The sequence below is a fragment of the Microchirus variegatus genome (assembly GCF_963457635.1).
Source record: "Microchirus variegatus genome assembly, chromosome: 11".
Classification (NCBI taxonomy): Eukaryota; Metazoa; Chordata; class Actinopteri; order Pleuronectiformes; family Soleidae; genus Microchirus; species Microchirus variegatus.
In genome coordinates, this window is record NC_139812.1 from 18,409,368 (window position 1) to 18,426,994 (window position 17,627).

A 17,627-nucleotide genomic window follows, 5' to 3' on the forward strand; every position below is an offset into this window, starting at 1 on the left:
TCAGCGGCAGAACATGTGTCTTTGTTGCTACATCCCGTGTATATCTCTGTATAGATACGGTGTAATGTAGTTTGTATGGGGTTATCTTGCAGATTTCTCCAGAGAGCATTGATCGATGGACTCTGTCAAACTGTCAGTCTGTCTCATAAAAGTGATACTGTGAGAATGTCCATAATTGCACCTATTTGAGGGTGATATTGATTTAAAACCTCGACGGAAAGCACAAGGAAGCTGGAAGTTATCATGTATCATCATTTAGTTTATAATTTATGAGCCCAACGCTTCCTCTTTATCTTTCTCCCACAAATCTCACCTTGCTGCATCCTTTGCTTTCACCGCGCGTTCGACTCACGTTGGCTTCGACCATCCAGAACCTTGTCCTAACAACAGCTGAAAAACAGATTTGCAAGTGTTTACTCAGCGAAGGGCTTTGACGCCAACACGGCAGACATCTTCCACTTTTTATTAAAGAATAAGGCTGTTCATAATTTGCTTTTACTGTCAACAAACGGATCCAACGGAGATCCGAGCATTCTACCAACAAGTGTTCTATTCAAAACCATACACAGCTTATACCTCTGCTATTCTTCATAAAATATTAAAAACACTTAGCTGCACTGCTGCACTCACAGTGATATTTATTTGATTTTTTTTTTTTTTATCACAAAGAGTAGGAGCATTGCAGTTTCCTTTAACTAATTTCCACTGCCTCGTATCGGTGCACAAATCGTGTATTCGTGCACAACTTAAATTATAGTCTCCTCACTTACTACTCTGAGCTGAGATGATATTATTTTTCTCAAAAAGAAAATGACCATGTCTTATTATTCAAACACGTGATCAGCATATCAGATTGCCTATAAATAGATGCATGCCTGTAAAGGGATTTAATGGTTAATTACCAGTAATTATTCATCCATTAGTTGATGTATATACTGTATCTTCCTTTGAAGCTTATTATTTAAATTAGGAACGCATGATATTGGACTTTTTTCGCCGCTATCCGATATGCCGTTATATACGTCTTTCATTTTGCCCAACTGCAGAGGTCACTTAGTCTCTTCTGTAGTGAAATTAACATGATATTTTTCATACTTGTGTCGCGGCAGATGTGGATATAAAATGTCTTTATTGTGCAAAATAAACAGATAATTGCTGTAGGGGGGGCTGGCATAGAAGTCAAGGAGGTAGCAGCTTCTTCAGCCTACTATTTTAGTCGTATCAGCAGATCTCGACGTGTTTGCCAATATCAGATAATTAATTTTAAAGGTGCATTATGTAATAAATCTGAATTAACTGGCCATAAAATCCTCCTAATATGTCACAGAGACTCAGGAATAATGTTTATAGAATATAGAAAGATTTTATAAAATCTTTGGCGGTCCGCAAATCATGTTTATGTTTTGAAATCATGTTTTGGCATGTTGCGCCACCTACCGCCGTCTACCAAACATTGCCGTTAGTAGAGGCTGAGCTGCGGAGCAACCATGGGTTGCCAGTTGCGTCTGAGCTACAATGGTGGAGAAAACGAAACCTAAAAGAGGTTTGAAGAGGTTTAAAAAAAACCTCTGTATTTTGAATTTGAGTGTAGTAACCGTTTTTGCCCACATTCTTACATATGGCGCCTTTAAAGACAATATCCGATACTGCTATCGCGCCAATAATATTGTGCATCCCTAATTTGAATCCAACTTTAATACTTTGTATGAAAATTGTTTGGCAGTTTGGTTTCTCTTTATTATATGCTTAGAGCTATTAAATTTGTGGAATATTATTACTGTGGTTCTTTAAATATACAGTTCATACATTTATATTCATCAAAAACATTATAAAAGAAACAGCAACTAGTATCACAGAGCTACAGTTACATAATCTGAATCATTGCTGTAGCCACTGCTCTGTTCCCTGTATTTGCTTTTTCATTGTTCCTGTAATAATGTAATGTATTGACTGTATGCAGTCAATACATTATTTAAACATGTTTACTAACATTGCACAATCTTCTATTCTAAGTTTGCTTGGATTGCTTTTTTTCATAACCAGCACATGCACATATGCAGCCTGTAGTTTGCACTCCTCGTGTACTGAATGAATGGCAGACTATTGTTTACTCCTCAGACTGGGTGAAGTCGTCATAAATATGTGCTGCTGTGGGGCAGGTCATCACGTAACGGGGGGGTTCCTCTGGAGACTGTAATGATGAATGGACTGTGTCATTCTGTCAGCGTCGTAAAACTAATACGGTGACAGTGGCCATTATTGTCGGCTCTTAAAAGACAGAGATGACTCAGATGTTACGTGGATTGCGGGGCTTCGTTGTGGAGGGATGGGGGGTGTTTCCGCGCGTGTATACATTTTGGGCATCACCCCAAAGGAATGAGCGACAAACATTTTCACAAGTTGAAGTCAGTATTATTTTGTTGGTTTCATCTGTCTGGGCTGAGGCAGTTTTTGTCGCAGATTCTTCAAATGTTGTCAAATGAAATCCTCCTAATCTAGAGATTGATGATTTGTCAGGCTTTCAATTCCGAGCTCTAGATATTTCACCACGCGTGCCCCACAGACATGTGGTGTCTGGTAGAAACTCTGTTTCATAGAGGTGAATGTGAGTGGGCTTTTGGCTGCATTTCAGATTCTAAAATGTTAAGCTCCCGAGGGATGCAGTTAAACCATAAACTGGTTATTAGGTCAATTTCATATGGTCATGTGAGGTGAAGTGGCTGTTATTATTAAGTTTAAAGCAAACAAGAATAGATTCAATGTTACAGTATATAACACTCAAGGGTTCTAGCCAGGATTTTATTTTAGCGCAATGGTAATGGCGAGGGAGCGCAGCGGCCAAGTGGGGGGCTGTTATGGAATGAAATCGAGTGATTTTGAGGCAAAATAAAAACTTGAGGTTACAAGGTAGGAGCTGCAATCACTTTATGACAAGTGCAAATTAGCATTTTATGGGTTGTACTGACAAATAAAAAGGAATAGGTGAGGTATAATCTGGCAAATATTAGCCTTGTGAATTTATTTGAAACTAGTGATTTTGAAGCAGAAAAAAAACATTGGCGTGTGATTGACACATTTAAGTTGAGAACGGGGCAAAGCTTGCTTCTAAAGTTGTGTACGCCGGTGAAATTGATACACTTCCAGGAGGCCAGGCCTTCCAAATATGACGCCTTTGTTCTGCTCGCTCGTGGAGGAAACTCGTTAGTGTTGGAAATGTTACCTGCTGCTAATGTTGTAATCTTTGTGGCTGAATGTCGATGGTATTCTTGCTGATGTGTGCACGATCTCTAGCGAGAATTTCAATGTCCATGCTAGTGCCGTCGGCCGCAAATCATAGCATAACGGGCCAATAAGCTACCATGCGCTAGCTAGAATGCTGCACTCACATGGTGGTCCAAGGCCCTGTCCCATTTCTCCCCCTTAAAATGTCCACTTCCCTCACTGAGGGAAGTCCCAATCCCTATGGAATTGGGACTCCACTGTATGTAAGTTAGCGTAGTGAACGTAACGAAAGTGCTAACCGATGTTGACATTTCTACCGGTGGAGCGTACTACTACTCTCTCGAAGCTCTCTGCAAATAGCCGCTAGCTAGATACTTAGCTAGCTGCTTTCATAAATCGTCAGTAATTTTCTGATATTAATGTTCAAAGCTCAACAGTCCTTTGGATGTATATGAAACCAACATATTCCAACACATATTGACATTGTAACATGCTTATTTGCGAAAATATACTTACAACAAAATTGTTCCCCTGCAGATGTGGCCGCCATCTTTGTTGACAAAAAATCAGCCGGCTCTCTGAATTTGCAAAGCATTATGGGTGATTTCATCTTCCACTTCGTTTTAAGCCCGCTTCAGAGTGGAGGATCAATTTTGTATTTTGAAACACATTGTGAGGCAAATACAATTGAAAATACAAAGAGTCATTGTTCAGTTTATATGTATATTCATCACATCAAGAAACAAAACAAACGGCCATCTGTTCCCGTTCTTCACATTTTTCCTATTATCTGCCATTTTCGCAATCAGCCAATGTCTTCTGTGTAAAGTTGTGTCATTAATTCTTTTAAAATGACGTATTCTGGTGCAGAACTGTTTTTCGTATTATGTCTTTGATGCACTGATGAAAAGTTGATGGTGTAGTATCAGGATAGTACTTTAAGTTGTTTAGACTTTTAATCAGGTGTTCAAAGTAACTGTGACTAATTCCCAAAACGGATGAGCAGTGTGAAGGTTTTTTTTTTTTTTTTTATGTAAGTGTGAAAAGTGCAGCGGAGGATTGTAGATGTGATTGATGGCATTTTGTATAGACTGGGACCATGGCCTCAGTTTAATGTTAAAGATCAAATCCCATCTGGATCAAATCTTATTTTTTAATGTCAGGGCTGATGATGGAAGAGAGGATTTTGAGAGTGATATAGGCTTCTGTCCCTGACAGCAGACCATGAACTGTACAAATTGCTGGTAAAAAAAAAAAAAAACGAAACACATTGCTTGGTTTTAAAACCTGAGCCCTGCAACCATACCGCGGCTGTGCGGGAAATGCCGTAATGTGATTTAACACAGAGCTTTGAGAGGCTTTGAAGAAAAGAAAAAAGTCTAATCTATCGACTGTGAATGAAAGCAAAAGGACAGCCTTTAGAAATGGGGTAAAATGTCTCCCTATATAATCAATTTTGTGAATATAAGAGATGCGTGAGATTGGCGAGGCTCAGTAAATTTCTTGAAGGAGAGCAGTTTCTCGGGACACCTTTTAAGGATGGTATGCACATCTGCGGTAATTGCTTTATAACAATGGGTTCAGATACACTGCTGAGTTCTCATTTGTTAGATTAATTATTGAAATTTTCCATGTGGAACTCTCCTGTTTATTAAAGCAGATGTAAGACGCGCACTTCAGCTCGATTATTTAGCTGAAGAAAGACTCAGGTAGAAATCACTGTCGCTGCTGCTGCTGCTTCTGCTGCTGAGGGAAGAATCAGACAGCTGCAGTTGCATCCAGTCCTAAACTCTGCAAACACAGCAACTAATAACATTTGAATAGTGACAAAGCCTTGTCTTATTAGTTTACTTTGTTCTCTCTGCCTCCATAAATCCAGCATGACAAACATGATATTGTTTAATGTCACTAAAGTAATCAAAATTGAATCTCATACTAATTATTTCCTGTGGCGGAATTATTCGCCCCCCCCTCCCCCCCTTTTCCTCAAGTCCTACGATGACAAAACACGAGTAAGTGCATTCAAAAGGCAGACTACTACATTACAGTGCATTACAGACAACAAAAGGTGCGTGCTGATTGAATTTGAACGGGTGGAGAGCAGCGGAGAGAAGCATCCATTCACTGAGACAAAAGACTGGGAATCTAATTTTCCTCCCCAATCTGCTGTGTGGAGAAGCATTCACAGGCAGCTCCCTATGAAGATCAGTCACTGTCAGGGGACGTACAGGTTGTCAATTGATAATGAAGCACAGAGCCAAGGGCCTTTAAGTTCCTTCTGTCCTAATTACACCGAGCCAGGACTCTCCACCCTCGTGTTAACATTTGATTTATTTCCTCTGCCTTGTTAAAAGGGACCGGTGTTAATTGTTTTTACAGATAAGTGTCAACCGAAAGGAATCAAGCCTCATTAATTAGGCGCCTTGTCTGTTTACACATTGTACGTTGTCCATTCTGAATGCAGCATGTGTCGCGGGGGTCAAACTAATTCCAAGGTCGGCAGAGACCAAGCAGCTGAACACTCGCTGTGTTTTTGTTTTTGACCTGACTCTAAATGATCTACTTCCCCCTGTTGAAATTCCTGCTCTTAATTTGTGTTAAATGTTTTTAACACAAATATATCCATCGCTTCAACATCACTAATGCATAGTTTCACAGAGAAAATAAGTCAACCAAAGGTTTGCCAAATAGCTTCAACAGGAGCTTTTAATCACAAAATACATATAGTACAGGGTTCCTACGCAGTATGGAAAAGTATGGAATTTAATTTGAGTAAAATGTTTGTGTTGTTTCCAGACTATTATCTCACTTATATAAAATATTAATAAATGCAAGTTACTAACGCAAAATAGCTTACCTGTAGATGATATGAAACTATTCAAGCTGGCTGTAGAACGGTGTCGGGTTACCATGGTTACCGTTCGCCGTACAACTGCGATTCTCATTTATTGAATTTTTTTCCATACGTGTCGTCGAGCCGGCCACCTATTGTCGGCAGCGATGGTGTCGTGGGTCAATGCAAGTTTTCCAATGGCTGGCTTCATGGAGAATGAGTGAAGGATTCTAAAAGCATTTATTTACATAATAAGCATCGAACAATTGTTCTTCAGATGTTTAATATTGACTGAAAAATACTCCAAGAAGTCTGGAAATTTGAGTCTGGAATTTTGAAATTGAAAATTTGTAGGAACTCTGTATGTAGATATAGAGGATCATTAATCATTAGGTTTAAAACAAATTCAAAAACTGAACTAAACTGACCTCTAACCACATAACTGGGGTTGATAATATTAACTGAATTTGTGAGGCAAAAATATGATACAACAACATACGTTTCCTAGTGAGTGTTTATTTAATAGTTCTCCCAGTCTCTTTACAGAATAATGAAATATATTAAAGATGACTGTTTTCCTGCAGCATAACGATGACTAAATAGATAATTTAGTGGGATGCCATGTTGAATCCCAACCAATCTCTGAAGTTGTAATCGCTAATATTACCTTACAAAGTCAACATTTCCCCTTAGTGACAACTGGAGTTAAGCTATTTATATATTTGAGGGGAACTTGTAAGTGAAGCTCTGTGCATTTAGTCCATTGACACACACAAAAAAAAAAGGGTTGGAAAGAAATTCTCTGCAATTTCTACAACACGCGCTTTAAAGACTCTGTGTTAATGAAATTTAAATCTGCTCTGACAGATTCTTGTCACTGCGAGAGAAACTGTCGCGTTGCCGCGTTTCAAATCCTTTGTTTGACGTCGGAATCATTTCTATTCACTTTATTTGCATTTCCAAAGCACCGGTCTCTCTCACACAAGTTTACTTGGATCCGCAATCTTTTAAGTGCAACATAAAAGCTCAGCAGTAGGTGATGAATTACAGAATTACGTCTTTTTTTTTTTTTTCGAAAGCGACATTTTCCCCGACACGGAAACATAAAACAGACGACTGCTGTGTTACAGGAGATAGTTGACTTTATCAAAACCCATCTTCATGCTGAGCTGAGCACACACACACAACACACACACACACACATACATATAAACTTGTTTTTATATCTTAGTGAGGACACATCACTGACATAATGCATTCCCTAGCCATAACATTTACCATCACAACTAAGTGCCTAACTCTAATCTAAACCCAATTCTAAACCTAGCCCTAAAACCGGGTCTTAAAGAAAAAATAAAAAGTAAAGCGAAACTTGGGACAGGAAATGACATCAGCCACAGAGGCTACTGGGAGCTAACATTAGCCTATGCTAACAGTTAGCATTTGGAAAAATTATAATTTGCAGGCTCTAGCAGGCACATTGCCGTCATGTATAACATGTATCCACTGGACAGATAAATCGTCTGAGGCTGGAAGTTAGTGTAGAACTCTGTGCTGCAAGAATAGAACGTTTCGCAGACTTCACGGACTTCCGGTTTTCGGTTCTCGCCAGCACTCTCACATGTTTTACGGACAAAGCAGAGCTCCTAGAGACAGCAATTCCAGGAATGTAGCGCCTGGTGACGTCCCAATGAGCACGAAAGTCAACATCGCATGTTTAATCTCCTGTACTTAGACTGAGGAGGACCACAAAAACATGAGTGAGTCATCTTTTTTCACACTTTGGCGACTGATAGGGCCTCCAGAGTCCCAAATATAAGGGTTAAAATGATTAAAAAGTTGATTTAGCATAATATGGGGCCATTAGTCCTCAAAAAGTCATGGTCAAAAGTCCTCACAAAGATAGGTTTGCTTGACTCTTGGTCCACACGGCCTACTAAAGACATCTATACACAAACTGATATAAACACAATTCTTGGCTCCAATGTGTTCAAATAAAATCAGGACCTCCTTAATGTATTTTTTTTATTTTAGTATGGTCAATACATTTATAAGAACACTGACATTTTTATATACTGTGTACTACACTGCACAATGCAAATTTGACTTTACGTTATGTATTTCAACTTCAGGTTTATCATTTTATAGTGTGAAATCAATCCACTGATTCCATTACAGTTACGGGTCCAGTGTGGCACAATTTGTCTTACGGGATTGCTAATAAAAAAAAAATGGTCAATTACCGAGATATGCAGGTCTCTGACTTTGCCTTTGAAGGGAAAGTCTCGTGTAGGAAAAGGAGAAGTATTGGATCCTCTGAACAACTTAATCCCTGACATAATCCCTAACTTTAATTTAGTCAAATTCATGTTCAAACATCTGAAGCCACACAGGAACCAGAGAGGGTTTGAATCAACAGGAGAGGGAGAGTTTATATATACAGTGTATATGACCATCATAAATGCATTTATTTTACATTGCTGTGCTTGATGTCCTTCACATTAATCTGCCTGCTTTTCAGCCAATAGCTGGCATAAAGCAGCTTGATGGAAGCTCTCAGCGGGTTTTACTCCCCAGATTTAAAATGTATTTGATCTCTACAAGGAAGTGAACACTGGCATGTACCACGGTGGAGCTTGATTTGAGACAGTGAGCTTGGAAGGGATTAGAAGAGATTAGATCACCACAAAAAAAAAAAAAAAAAAGAAGTGAGACGCAAGCATTTTAAACTCCACTAAATCCCTTTAAATGAGCAAGATCCAGCAATTACAAGAAGAGACCATAGTGAAGTTTGCTGCTCTGCACACACACACACACACACACACGTTGGCCTTTGTCCAATTATGGTGTTATTCAGGTTAAGCTGTTTATGTGAACCCGTGGTCTACTGAGACTGGTTACTCCCAATGTCACGAATAAGCCATTGAACAGAATAGTAATTACAGTCTCAGGTCACAGCAACAATATTATTTTTTATATATATATATATATATATATATTTGATTCAATATTTGTCAGCTGTTGTTTCTTCTTCTTCCTTTAACTGAGGGTCTAATGTTTACATGAATTGTTCCAAACCAGATTACTTTGCATAACTGATTCACGCACTGGAAGAAAAGACTCTTTACACTAATGCACTACTAAAATCCATTACCGATTACAGTTTTATGAGGGCAACAGTGATAACGGCAAACAAAAACAAAAGATGTACAGTACATCGGCGTTTTACCTGCTTTACCCCTTGCTGAATTGATTTGTATGCGCTCACGGATATTTACAGGTGGCTGAAGAAGCGGCGTCCTGTAAAGCGTCGACACAGCTGTTCATAAATGTCACTGCCACATGCCTGTGTATCCATTTTTATTGTTATTGAATGTGACTGTAGTTACTTGTTAGCTCATTGTGCTTGTTTCCCGTGTAACTCCGTGTCAATAGTAGAATCCATATTGCTTTTAACGCTCAGAAAGTGTCCATTAAGGCTCCGGAAAAACCTTAATCAATAATCTCTGCTGGACATGATTTTTTTTTTTTTTTCTGTTTCCTCTGCCGTTATGGACGCAAAGTAATTGTCTTTGCCCGTGGAACCAAGTATCGATTGTTTTATGTTCATCTCTAACAAGTTTGACGGGATAAAGATGAGCTGACAGTGGAGCGGAATGCTGACGGTGTTTTTTTCCATGCAGGGCTACGATGACGGATATGGTGGGGAATACGATGACGAGAGCTATGAAGACTATGAGGAGAACTACAACAATCAGTCAAAGAGGTGATGTTTACGTACTGGATTACAAAAGAGCATCTTAAAGGTCCCATATTATACCCTATTTCCTCCAAGTTAAACTTGTTCCCTGGTGTCCTAATGAACATGTCTGTGACATGCTTTGGTCAAAATACCATAAGGATGAAGCACCACAGCAGTTCAATCACCCTGCCAACACAGCCCTGTTCAGAACGCTCTGTTTAGTAGAATCTCTTTTATTTTATTTTTTTAAAGTAAAACAAAACTTAAGGGACAAAAATTTACATCAGTCACAGAGGCTACTGGGAGCTAACAGCAGTTAGCATTTGGAAAAGTGATCATTTGCAGGCTCTAGCAGGCACATTGCCGTCATATATAACATGTATCCACTGGACAGATAAATCCTCTGAGGCTGGAAGTTTGTGTAGCACTCTGTGCTGCACTGTGGAGCCAAGAATACAACTTTTTGCAGACTTTTGGTGTTCGGATGCCGTTGCCCTCGCCGGCACTCTCGTGTGTTTTACGGACAAAGCTCCGCAAGACAACAATTCCAGGAATTTAGCGCATTGTAATGTCCCAAGTAGCGCGGAAGTCAACATCGCGTGTTTTATCTCCTGTACTTAGACTGAGGAGGACCACAAAAACATGAGTCATCTTTTTTCACACTTTGCCGACTGATAGGGCCCCCAGAGTCCCAATTATATTTTGCATAATATGGGACCTTTAAGTCAAATTATAAATCTCCACTTTGATTTTTAACACAGGCTGTGAGAGTTCTGCGCTCAGCTGCTCGCTACGTTTCAGCCCGTTAGACCCTTGAGTTCAGTCTCCTGCTTTACTGACTTTCTTAACTTCCATTGTTTACTGCGAACATGGATTTTCTGTCAACAAATCCCATTAATAGAGACAAAAACAAGAAGGTGTAGCCCCGATGTGCCCTATTCCTCCGTGCCACGGAGCTCAACTGTCATTCACACTCTTAAAAACATCACATGACCACGTTAGTCAACCCCACACACACACACACACACACACACCATCCTGCTGCTGTAGATACTCACTGGAGCATCACATGTGTTGAATATGCAGCTGAAAAAATTGGTCCACAGCAAATTATAATGTACTGTTTACTCCTGTTTGAGTGCCCAGCTGTTAAATAACTCACACTTGTTGTGTGAAAAAAAAAAAATGTGTTTTAAGATTTTACCCAATTTAGATGAAATAGGCTTTGGAGGCAAACACATCGTACTGGATTCCACACAACACATAACCACAACATCTCGTGTGTTATTGTTTTTATTATTGTTATTTCATTAATCACAACTCACATTTAAGAAAGAAAATATTTTCACTGTGGTGTTTCCACTTTGTTTGATTGTAGCATTTCAGAATATTATGAATATGAACATGGGACCGGTGATGAATCCTTCAACAACTACGGTAAGAGGAGCGGTTATTACGCTCTCAGCAGATTCCTTTTATGTCCTTATTTATTTATTTATTTATGTGTGTGTGTGAGTTAAACATCACTAATGGAAACACAGGTCACAAATATTTTTTGACAATTTTCATTTATATTCATCCCTGACATTAAACAAAAACAATGTCTCTGCCTCAGCTCTGATATTTAAATGATGTTTGACAGCAGAGACACAAAGGGGAAAAAGCCTTGTGGTTCCAGACCCGTTCTAATCTTCCTCACCCAGGGGGGGGCCGCTCCCGCACGCTTCACCCACTTCCTACCTTCCTGGCGATATGAGCTGCATTTTGGTAGAGCACTAAATGTGCCAGTTAGAGCTCAGGGGGCTGACCAGTGCCTGCTGTAAAGGTTGAGTGTTTTGCCTTTTGGATGTGTGCCCTCAGGCCTTTTCCACAAAGACTGCTACTATGGCTGAGTGACTACTGCTGTGCTTACAACGCTGCTGTCAGCTTCAAAGAAATTTTTTTTTTTTTTTTATTCCTGAAATGCTCAGAAAAGTAGTCGACTCGAGTTTATTTCCCATGTCGTCCCACTTTTATGCTGGTTTTTCACCAGTGGAAATGAATTTAATCAGCAGTCACAGCCTGGTCAAATGACTCTGCGATGCACAAGGGTTTTATCAGCTTCAGCTTGGATGCACACTTACATTTCTTCTTCACCTGTATTTCACCAGCGATTCGCCATTTTTGGGACATTAGTATAAATGTTTCTCGCGATCCTTACTTTTTAAAACTTGGGGAAGTTACTCAATGTCCTCTATCTCAAATGGATCATTAAAATCCGAGGTGTCATACTCAAATGACCTGAGAGACAATGTCTGACGTAAAAGATGCTTAATAGTATTAATACAGTAACATTATCACAGAGAGCTATGGAGTTGATGTTGTTGTTTCTTCCACTGTTTCCTTTTGTTTCTGCACTCTTAGAAATAAGGGTTCCAAAAGTGTTAAGGCTGAGGTTCTACCTGGAACCATTTGCTTCTGAAAAACCATTTTCCCGAAAAAACTAAAGCTTTCTTGGTAAAACTAATGGTTCCAGTAAGAACCATTTTGATCCAGAGAACCCTCTTAAAAGCCTTTACTCAGGAAAGTAAAGGCTTTTAAGAGTTTCCAGGTGGAACCTCTATAAAAGATTCCACCTGGAACCAAAAAGGGTTCTCCAATGAGGACAAGCTGAAGAACCTTATATGGTTCTACCTAGCATGTTAATTTCTAAGAGTGTAGCACATCCATGAATTGACACATTGGTTAAAAAAACAACACCACCAACCAGACCAACAACTGGAAATGGGAATGTATAAATTGCCATTTTCGTCTTTTAGTGTATACCTGCTAATTTTAATGTGAAAAAGACAAAAAAAATGTTTTCACAGTGTATGGATAAACATCAATTTAAGCAAAAATTGTAAAAAACCACCAAAGACGGCGTTGCAGGGCTGCCCCATGACAGTGGCGATAAGCCGGTTGCTGCAGCAGCTTTGCTGGCCCGTTCATTTTCAGCACGATGAATTGTGCGCTGGGGTGTTGAGGTCAGACCAAACCAAAACCAAGGGGGCAATGATTTGATTTTCTGCTCCATAAACACTTTCTTATTTGGAAGCAGTGCAATGTGCCATGCAGCAGGGGCGGCCATCTTTATGTAATTTGGCTTTAAGGGAGGAGCTGCTGACAGTCGAATCTCAGCTCTGGTCCAACAGAGGGCACAGAGCTTATGAAATTAATTTTCTGTGGAGAGCGGCCTCTGTAGTCACTGGGACAGAATTTTGCACGCTTGAATTTCCTTGTCTTTGGTTAAATGGATTATGAGTGGCTAAAACCAATATGATACCTGAGTTCACACTGTGACTTTGTGGCATGAGCTCAATTTTCAGCAGTTGTGTTTTTTTGTTGTTGTTGTTGTTGTTTATTTTGCAGAGGAAGAGTGGCAGACCAGCCGCCCCAGTCTCAAAGCCCCTGTTTTACGGCTGACACGAGGGGGCTACAGGAAACATCCCTATGGTAGATACTGAAGGTGCTCCAGATAATGTGACCTGCAAACTTTTTCAAACTGTTTATACTTTTTTTTTTTTTTTTTTTTAATTACTCGTGAAAGGTTGTAACTTTTCTGTTCGTCTATAGAAGAAAGAAAGAAGGAAAAAAAAGTAACTCCAACTATAGCACACAACCTCACAGATTGTAATATTATTGCAGTATCAATTTCTTTCCCTCAATGGACCATCATTTATTGGAATAAAAATCATCTCTCTTCTATTCCAAACGAATTTTAACATTGTACCGATTTAAATTTTTGATTTTTTTGGTCAAATTTCCCCAAGTGAGCTTGCATTTACTGCCAGTAATGCAGTGATTATCAAGCTAACCCCACGGAATACCAGGATAAAACTACACAGAATGTTTTATATATGCTCCCCTTAAGCAATCACAGAATCCAATAGTCTCCCCATCACTTAACAAATAGTCATGGGAGACATGTCGGACATGGACCAATCATACTTCTGCACGTAAATCCCTCTTTTCGGTTTGTTGTGTCAGACGATGGAGAGAAAAAAATAACAATAAAACACAGTTTTTTTTTGTCGGTCACACCATATGGCACAAGACGCCCGTCAATTCAACAACATAGCCCGTCCTTACATAAATAAAAAACACTGTGAGACTAAAATTAATTCATAAGCAGCCGCAGAGCAAACACGATGCTCACCACCCCACAGCTCACTGATTGGTCTGGTCCGGTTGTGGATTCACAGCTTGGTGTGAGTGGATCTTTTCCAGCGTGACACGTTTTTATTACAAACTTAACCCTGTGTGATTTGGACTGGCAAACACGAGCCTACTTATTAATATTTGGCTCGTTTAAAATGTGTCTTCTTTCATTTATTTATTTATTTATTTTGTGGTATTTGTCTCGTGGTGCTGCAGATCAATGCTTGTTCACAGAAACTTGACTTCCTGTGTGATTCCAACTTTGGCTCGATTTGCAAAAAAAAGAAAAACTGTTGTCATATACAGTATGGTCATGGACAGAGAAGAACATTCTGCTCTGAAAACACAAGCGTTTAAACTTTGAATGGAAAGTGAGTGAAATGAATAGTTAATACCTAGATTAGACAACTAAAAAAAGTCCTTATATTTCCCCCTTAACTCATCGCTACGTACAGGAGAGTAGACTCTGGTAACTTCGTGAGCTGATAGGACCGACTAAAACGGGGGCTGGGCTACAACAAATCCAACAAAACCTGAAATTAATCATCTATAATCTTCCATTTGTGCGTTATCAGTTTAAAGAACACTTGACGTACTCTTTGCGTCATTTTCTTGATGCATGAATAGATGTGACACAGTGACATGGAGCCTTGTTACTGTCAATCTCCTGTATATACCCAGTCCAATAATTTCAAAAGGGGCTTCTCACAAATTGTTTTCATTGCTGTGGACATTGCTGTTCTTGAGCCCCCACCCCCCCCCCCCCCACCCCTTTCTCTCTCTCAGCTCAAGGCCCCCAGCAGCAGCTGCCCTGTTTAAATGCCTCTGCCTATAAGTGATAATGTGATTTAAAACCATAAGGGGTGGCCCATTCAGACCTGGCATTCACATCCGTCCTCAATGATCCAATCGCAACCAGATTGCATCGAGTATGACCGTTCACACCTGGCATTAAAATGTGACTGTGAACAAAATGTGTCCCTAAAAACCACACATGTTTCTGTGAAGAGATCTGAAGATGCGTTCAGGGACCTTCACTGAGCCCAATCTAGCTGTTGATAAGATCACGTAGAGAAGGTCTGAAGAGGCTCAAGATGTGAGAAGGTCCATTGTGCAAAAACACTCCTTTTTGGTTGGGAATTGAAATCAAACAGTGATATACAGTGTGTGTGTGTGTAAATCCTAATGCGTGCTTTGTTCTGTGTCTAATCTGTATTTGTACATAAATCATTTAATAAAAATAACCTAAACCTCAACGCCGTGTAAGTAACTTTCTAAATAGGTGGCTTTGACGCTTAAAACCTAACGTGCTAACTCCATTCCATAAAGTCCCACCAACGTGTCCCAAATGAATTACCTGTTAAATACGTCAGCCATCCTTGGAGCTCCGATCACTTTTGTTGATACATCTTTTCCTTAATCCATTCTCTAATGTTTTATGTCATTAATCAGACACACAGAGAATTGATACGGAGTTTAAAGAGGTAAGAAGTCCTCACCTATGATCATAATAATGTTTTAAATACACTTCGTGAAGAACATAATGATTTGGTTTTCCACCCTCTTACGGTATGTTGGCTGCTGAGTGGGGAGGGAGGGGGAGGGAGGGGGGGGGGGTGATAAAAGCCCATCACACTCAGTAAGTAGTGTCTTTATTCTGCAACTCATCACTGTCTCTGCTAACCTCTCTCTGCATTTCCTGTGATTTGACCTGACAAAGCCGTGCGACACACGCACCGAGCTTTAAACAGCGAGGCTGACGTCGTCCGCTCAGCCGTTTGAACTCTCTTTTGTGATTAGTTCACCCCGAAGCCTGGCGCTCATTAAGAGTCTAGAATCGCGGGACTCAAAGGAAGACTAAACACTAAACAGGTAACACTAATAACCATAATGCTAATTTAACCATTAACTGCTAACTTCCACTTAAAAAAAAAGTAAACCTGCCCTGTTTAACGCCACATAAATGCACTGTTGAAGTAAAAAGAAAAAAAAAACATCCCTTTCTGTCTCTAACTAGATAAGGAATTCTGCTAAACTGTGATAAAAGGAATAATACATTTTAATAAAAAGACACTAAACGTAATGTTCGTCGAACTAAACATCACATCAGTGACAGACATAAATTTCAAATAATTTGCTCAAAACCCCCCCTCATAAAATTACATCTTAAAACACATTGAATTGGTTTACTTTTTTCGCAGTGATGGAATATGGCTGTTACATGTTCTTTGTTCAGTGCTGTATGTGCAGTATATTGTGAAGAGTGCATGTCTACTACAGATGCATGCAGCCTCATGTCATTCTCAACGTGTGAATTATTGATACATAGGACTGACTGATGTTCTTTATCATATTGTTTCCCCCTCCTCTTCTAGATGAACATGCTGCAATGTGAGTCGGTCGACGTGGAGAAGAATAACAGGTGAGTCAGAATTATCACAGGATCTTCTTAAAAAGGTAGATTTTTTTGTTATTATTTATTTATTTCTAATCTGCTGTGGTCACAAGTGAGTCTTATTTAATTGACAGGAGTAACTAAATAGGTTTAGGATAGGACTTTGGTATTTAGGAATATTGGTGCAGTGCCCGTAGGAAGTATGTATTCCTGTAGTGGGAGCTGAAGAAGAGTGTTCAGTTATGGTAATGCATGATAAGGAACGTAAAAGCTAACATAATACAAACACTGTGCAACCTCATTAGGCAAAACACACATTTTTTTTCAAAATAGCATTAGCGTAGCTAGCTTTTTTGTGACTGTCAGCCACATCACAACATCTAGCTATGCTAATGAAACGAAAATGAAAACATTTGTGTTGTGCCTAATGAGGTTGCACAGTGTTTGTATTAGGTTAGCCCTATGCTAATTGTAGCTTCGCTAGCTTACCATTGGAAACGGGTTCGCCAAGTAAGCCGCAAAGTAGTAGCCTGCTAATGCAAAATAAATATGCGCTCGTGTATTGGTGAACGGTCACCTCGTCGTTTCAGTATAACAACATGTGAAAATGTCTCACCCACCGTGAGGACAGCCTCTTATCTCCCACCTCCCCGCTCCAGACAGCACAGCTGCTGCTGATGAGCCGCTGCCTACCTGGTGTAGCGTGATAAATCAACGGAAAATTTAAATTCCTCCGAAAAATTGGAAAATCAAGGATGCACACCACCGGGCCATGCTCAACCCCTATCCAAAGTCTGAGGGCGATCTGACTAACGGTCAGCGAGATATGCCTGTCACAGACACACAGACGCAACCTGCTTTTTAGATAGATTGTACTCACCTTCTATGGTGCTTAACACATTTATGAGACCACCTGTCATAAAAAAAAAACTATTTCTAGAGAGCTTTGAGGAGATTCCATTGTGGGCTGGTAGCAGGAGTTCTTCAAAGACCTCCTCAATCCCACCTACACACCTTCCAATGAGGAAGCTGGGTCTGGGGACTCGGAGGTGGGCTCACTTATCTCTGGGGCTGAGGTTGCAGAGGTGGTTAAAAAGCTCCTCGGTGACTAACTTACTTTTTTGAGTTCTTCTCACAAACAGACAAATGTGGACAAAACTGTAAGATCCTTGACGGAGGTAATAAAGTGAGAGCAGTAGTCGTAATTATGTTTTACCACTGTACTTCTCTTGTTTATATTTTACAATTGCGTTATG

The 17,627-nt window shown here is 39.8% G+C and overlaps 1 protein-coding gene across 1 annotated transcript in view; it reads left to right on the top strand.

The window, feature by feature from the left end:
• Positions 1–13,282, top strand: part of khdrbs2 (KH domain containing, RNA binding, signal transduction associated 2) — a gene marked incomplete at both ends in the record, with an annotated part of 60,542 nt that extends 47,260 nt beyond the window's left edge. The window contains 3 exons of the mRNA XM_083898105.1: positions 9,739–9,821; positions 11,176–11,234; positions 13,188–13,282. Of these exons, the coding sequence (XP_083754231.1) occupies positions 9,739–9,821; positions 11,176–11,234; positions 13,188–13,282 (237 nt within the window). The remainder of the gene's footprint in view (positions 1–9,738; positions 9,822–11,175; positions 11,235–13,187) is intronic.
• Between the last annotated feature and the right edge of the window lie 4,345 nt (positions 13,283–17,627).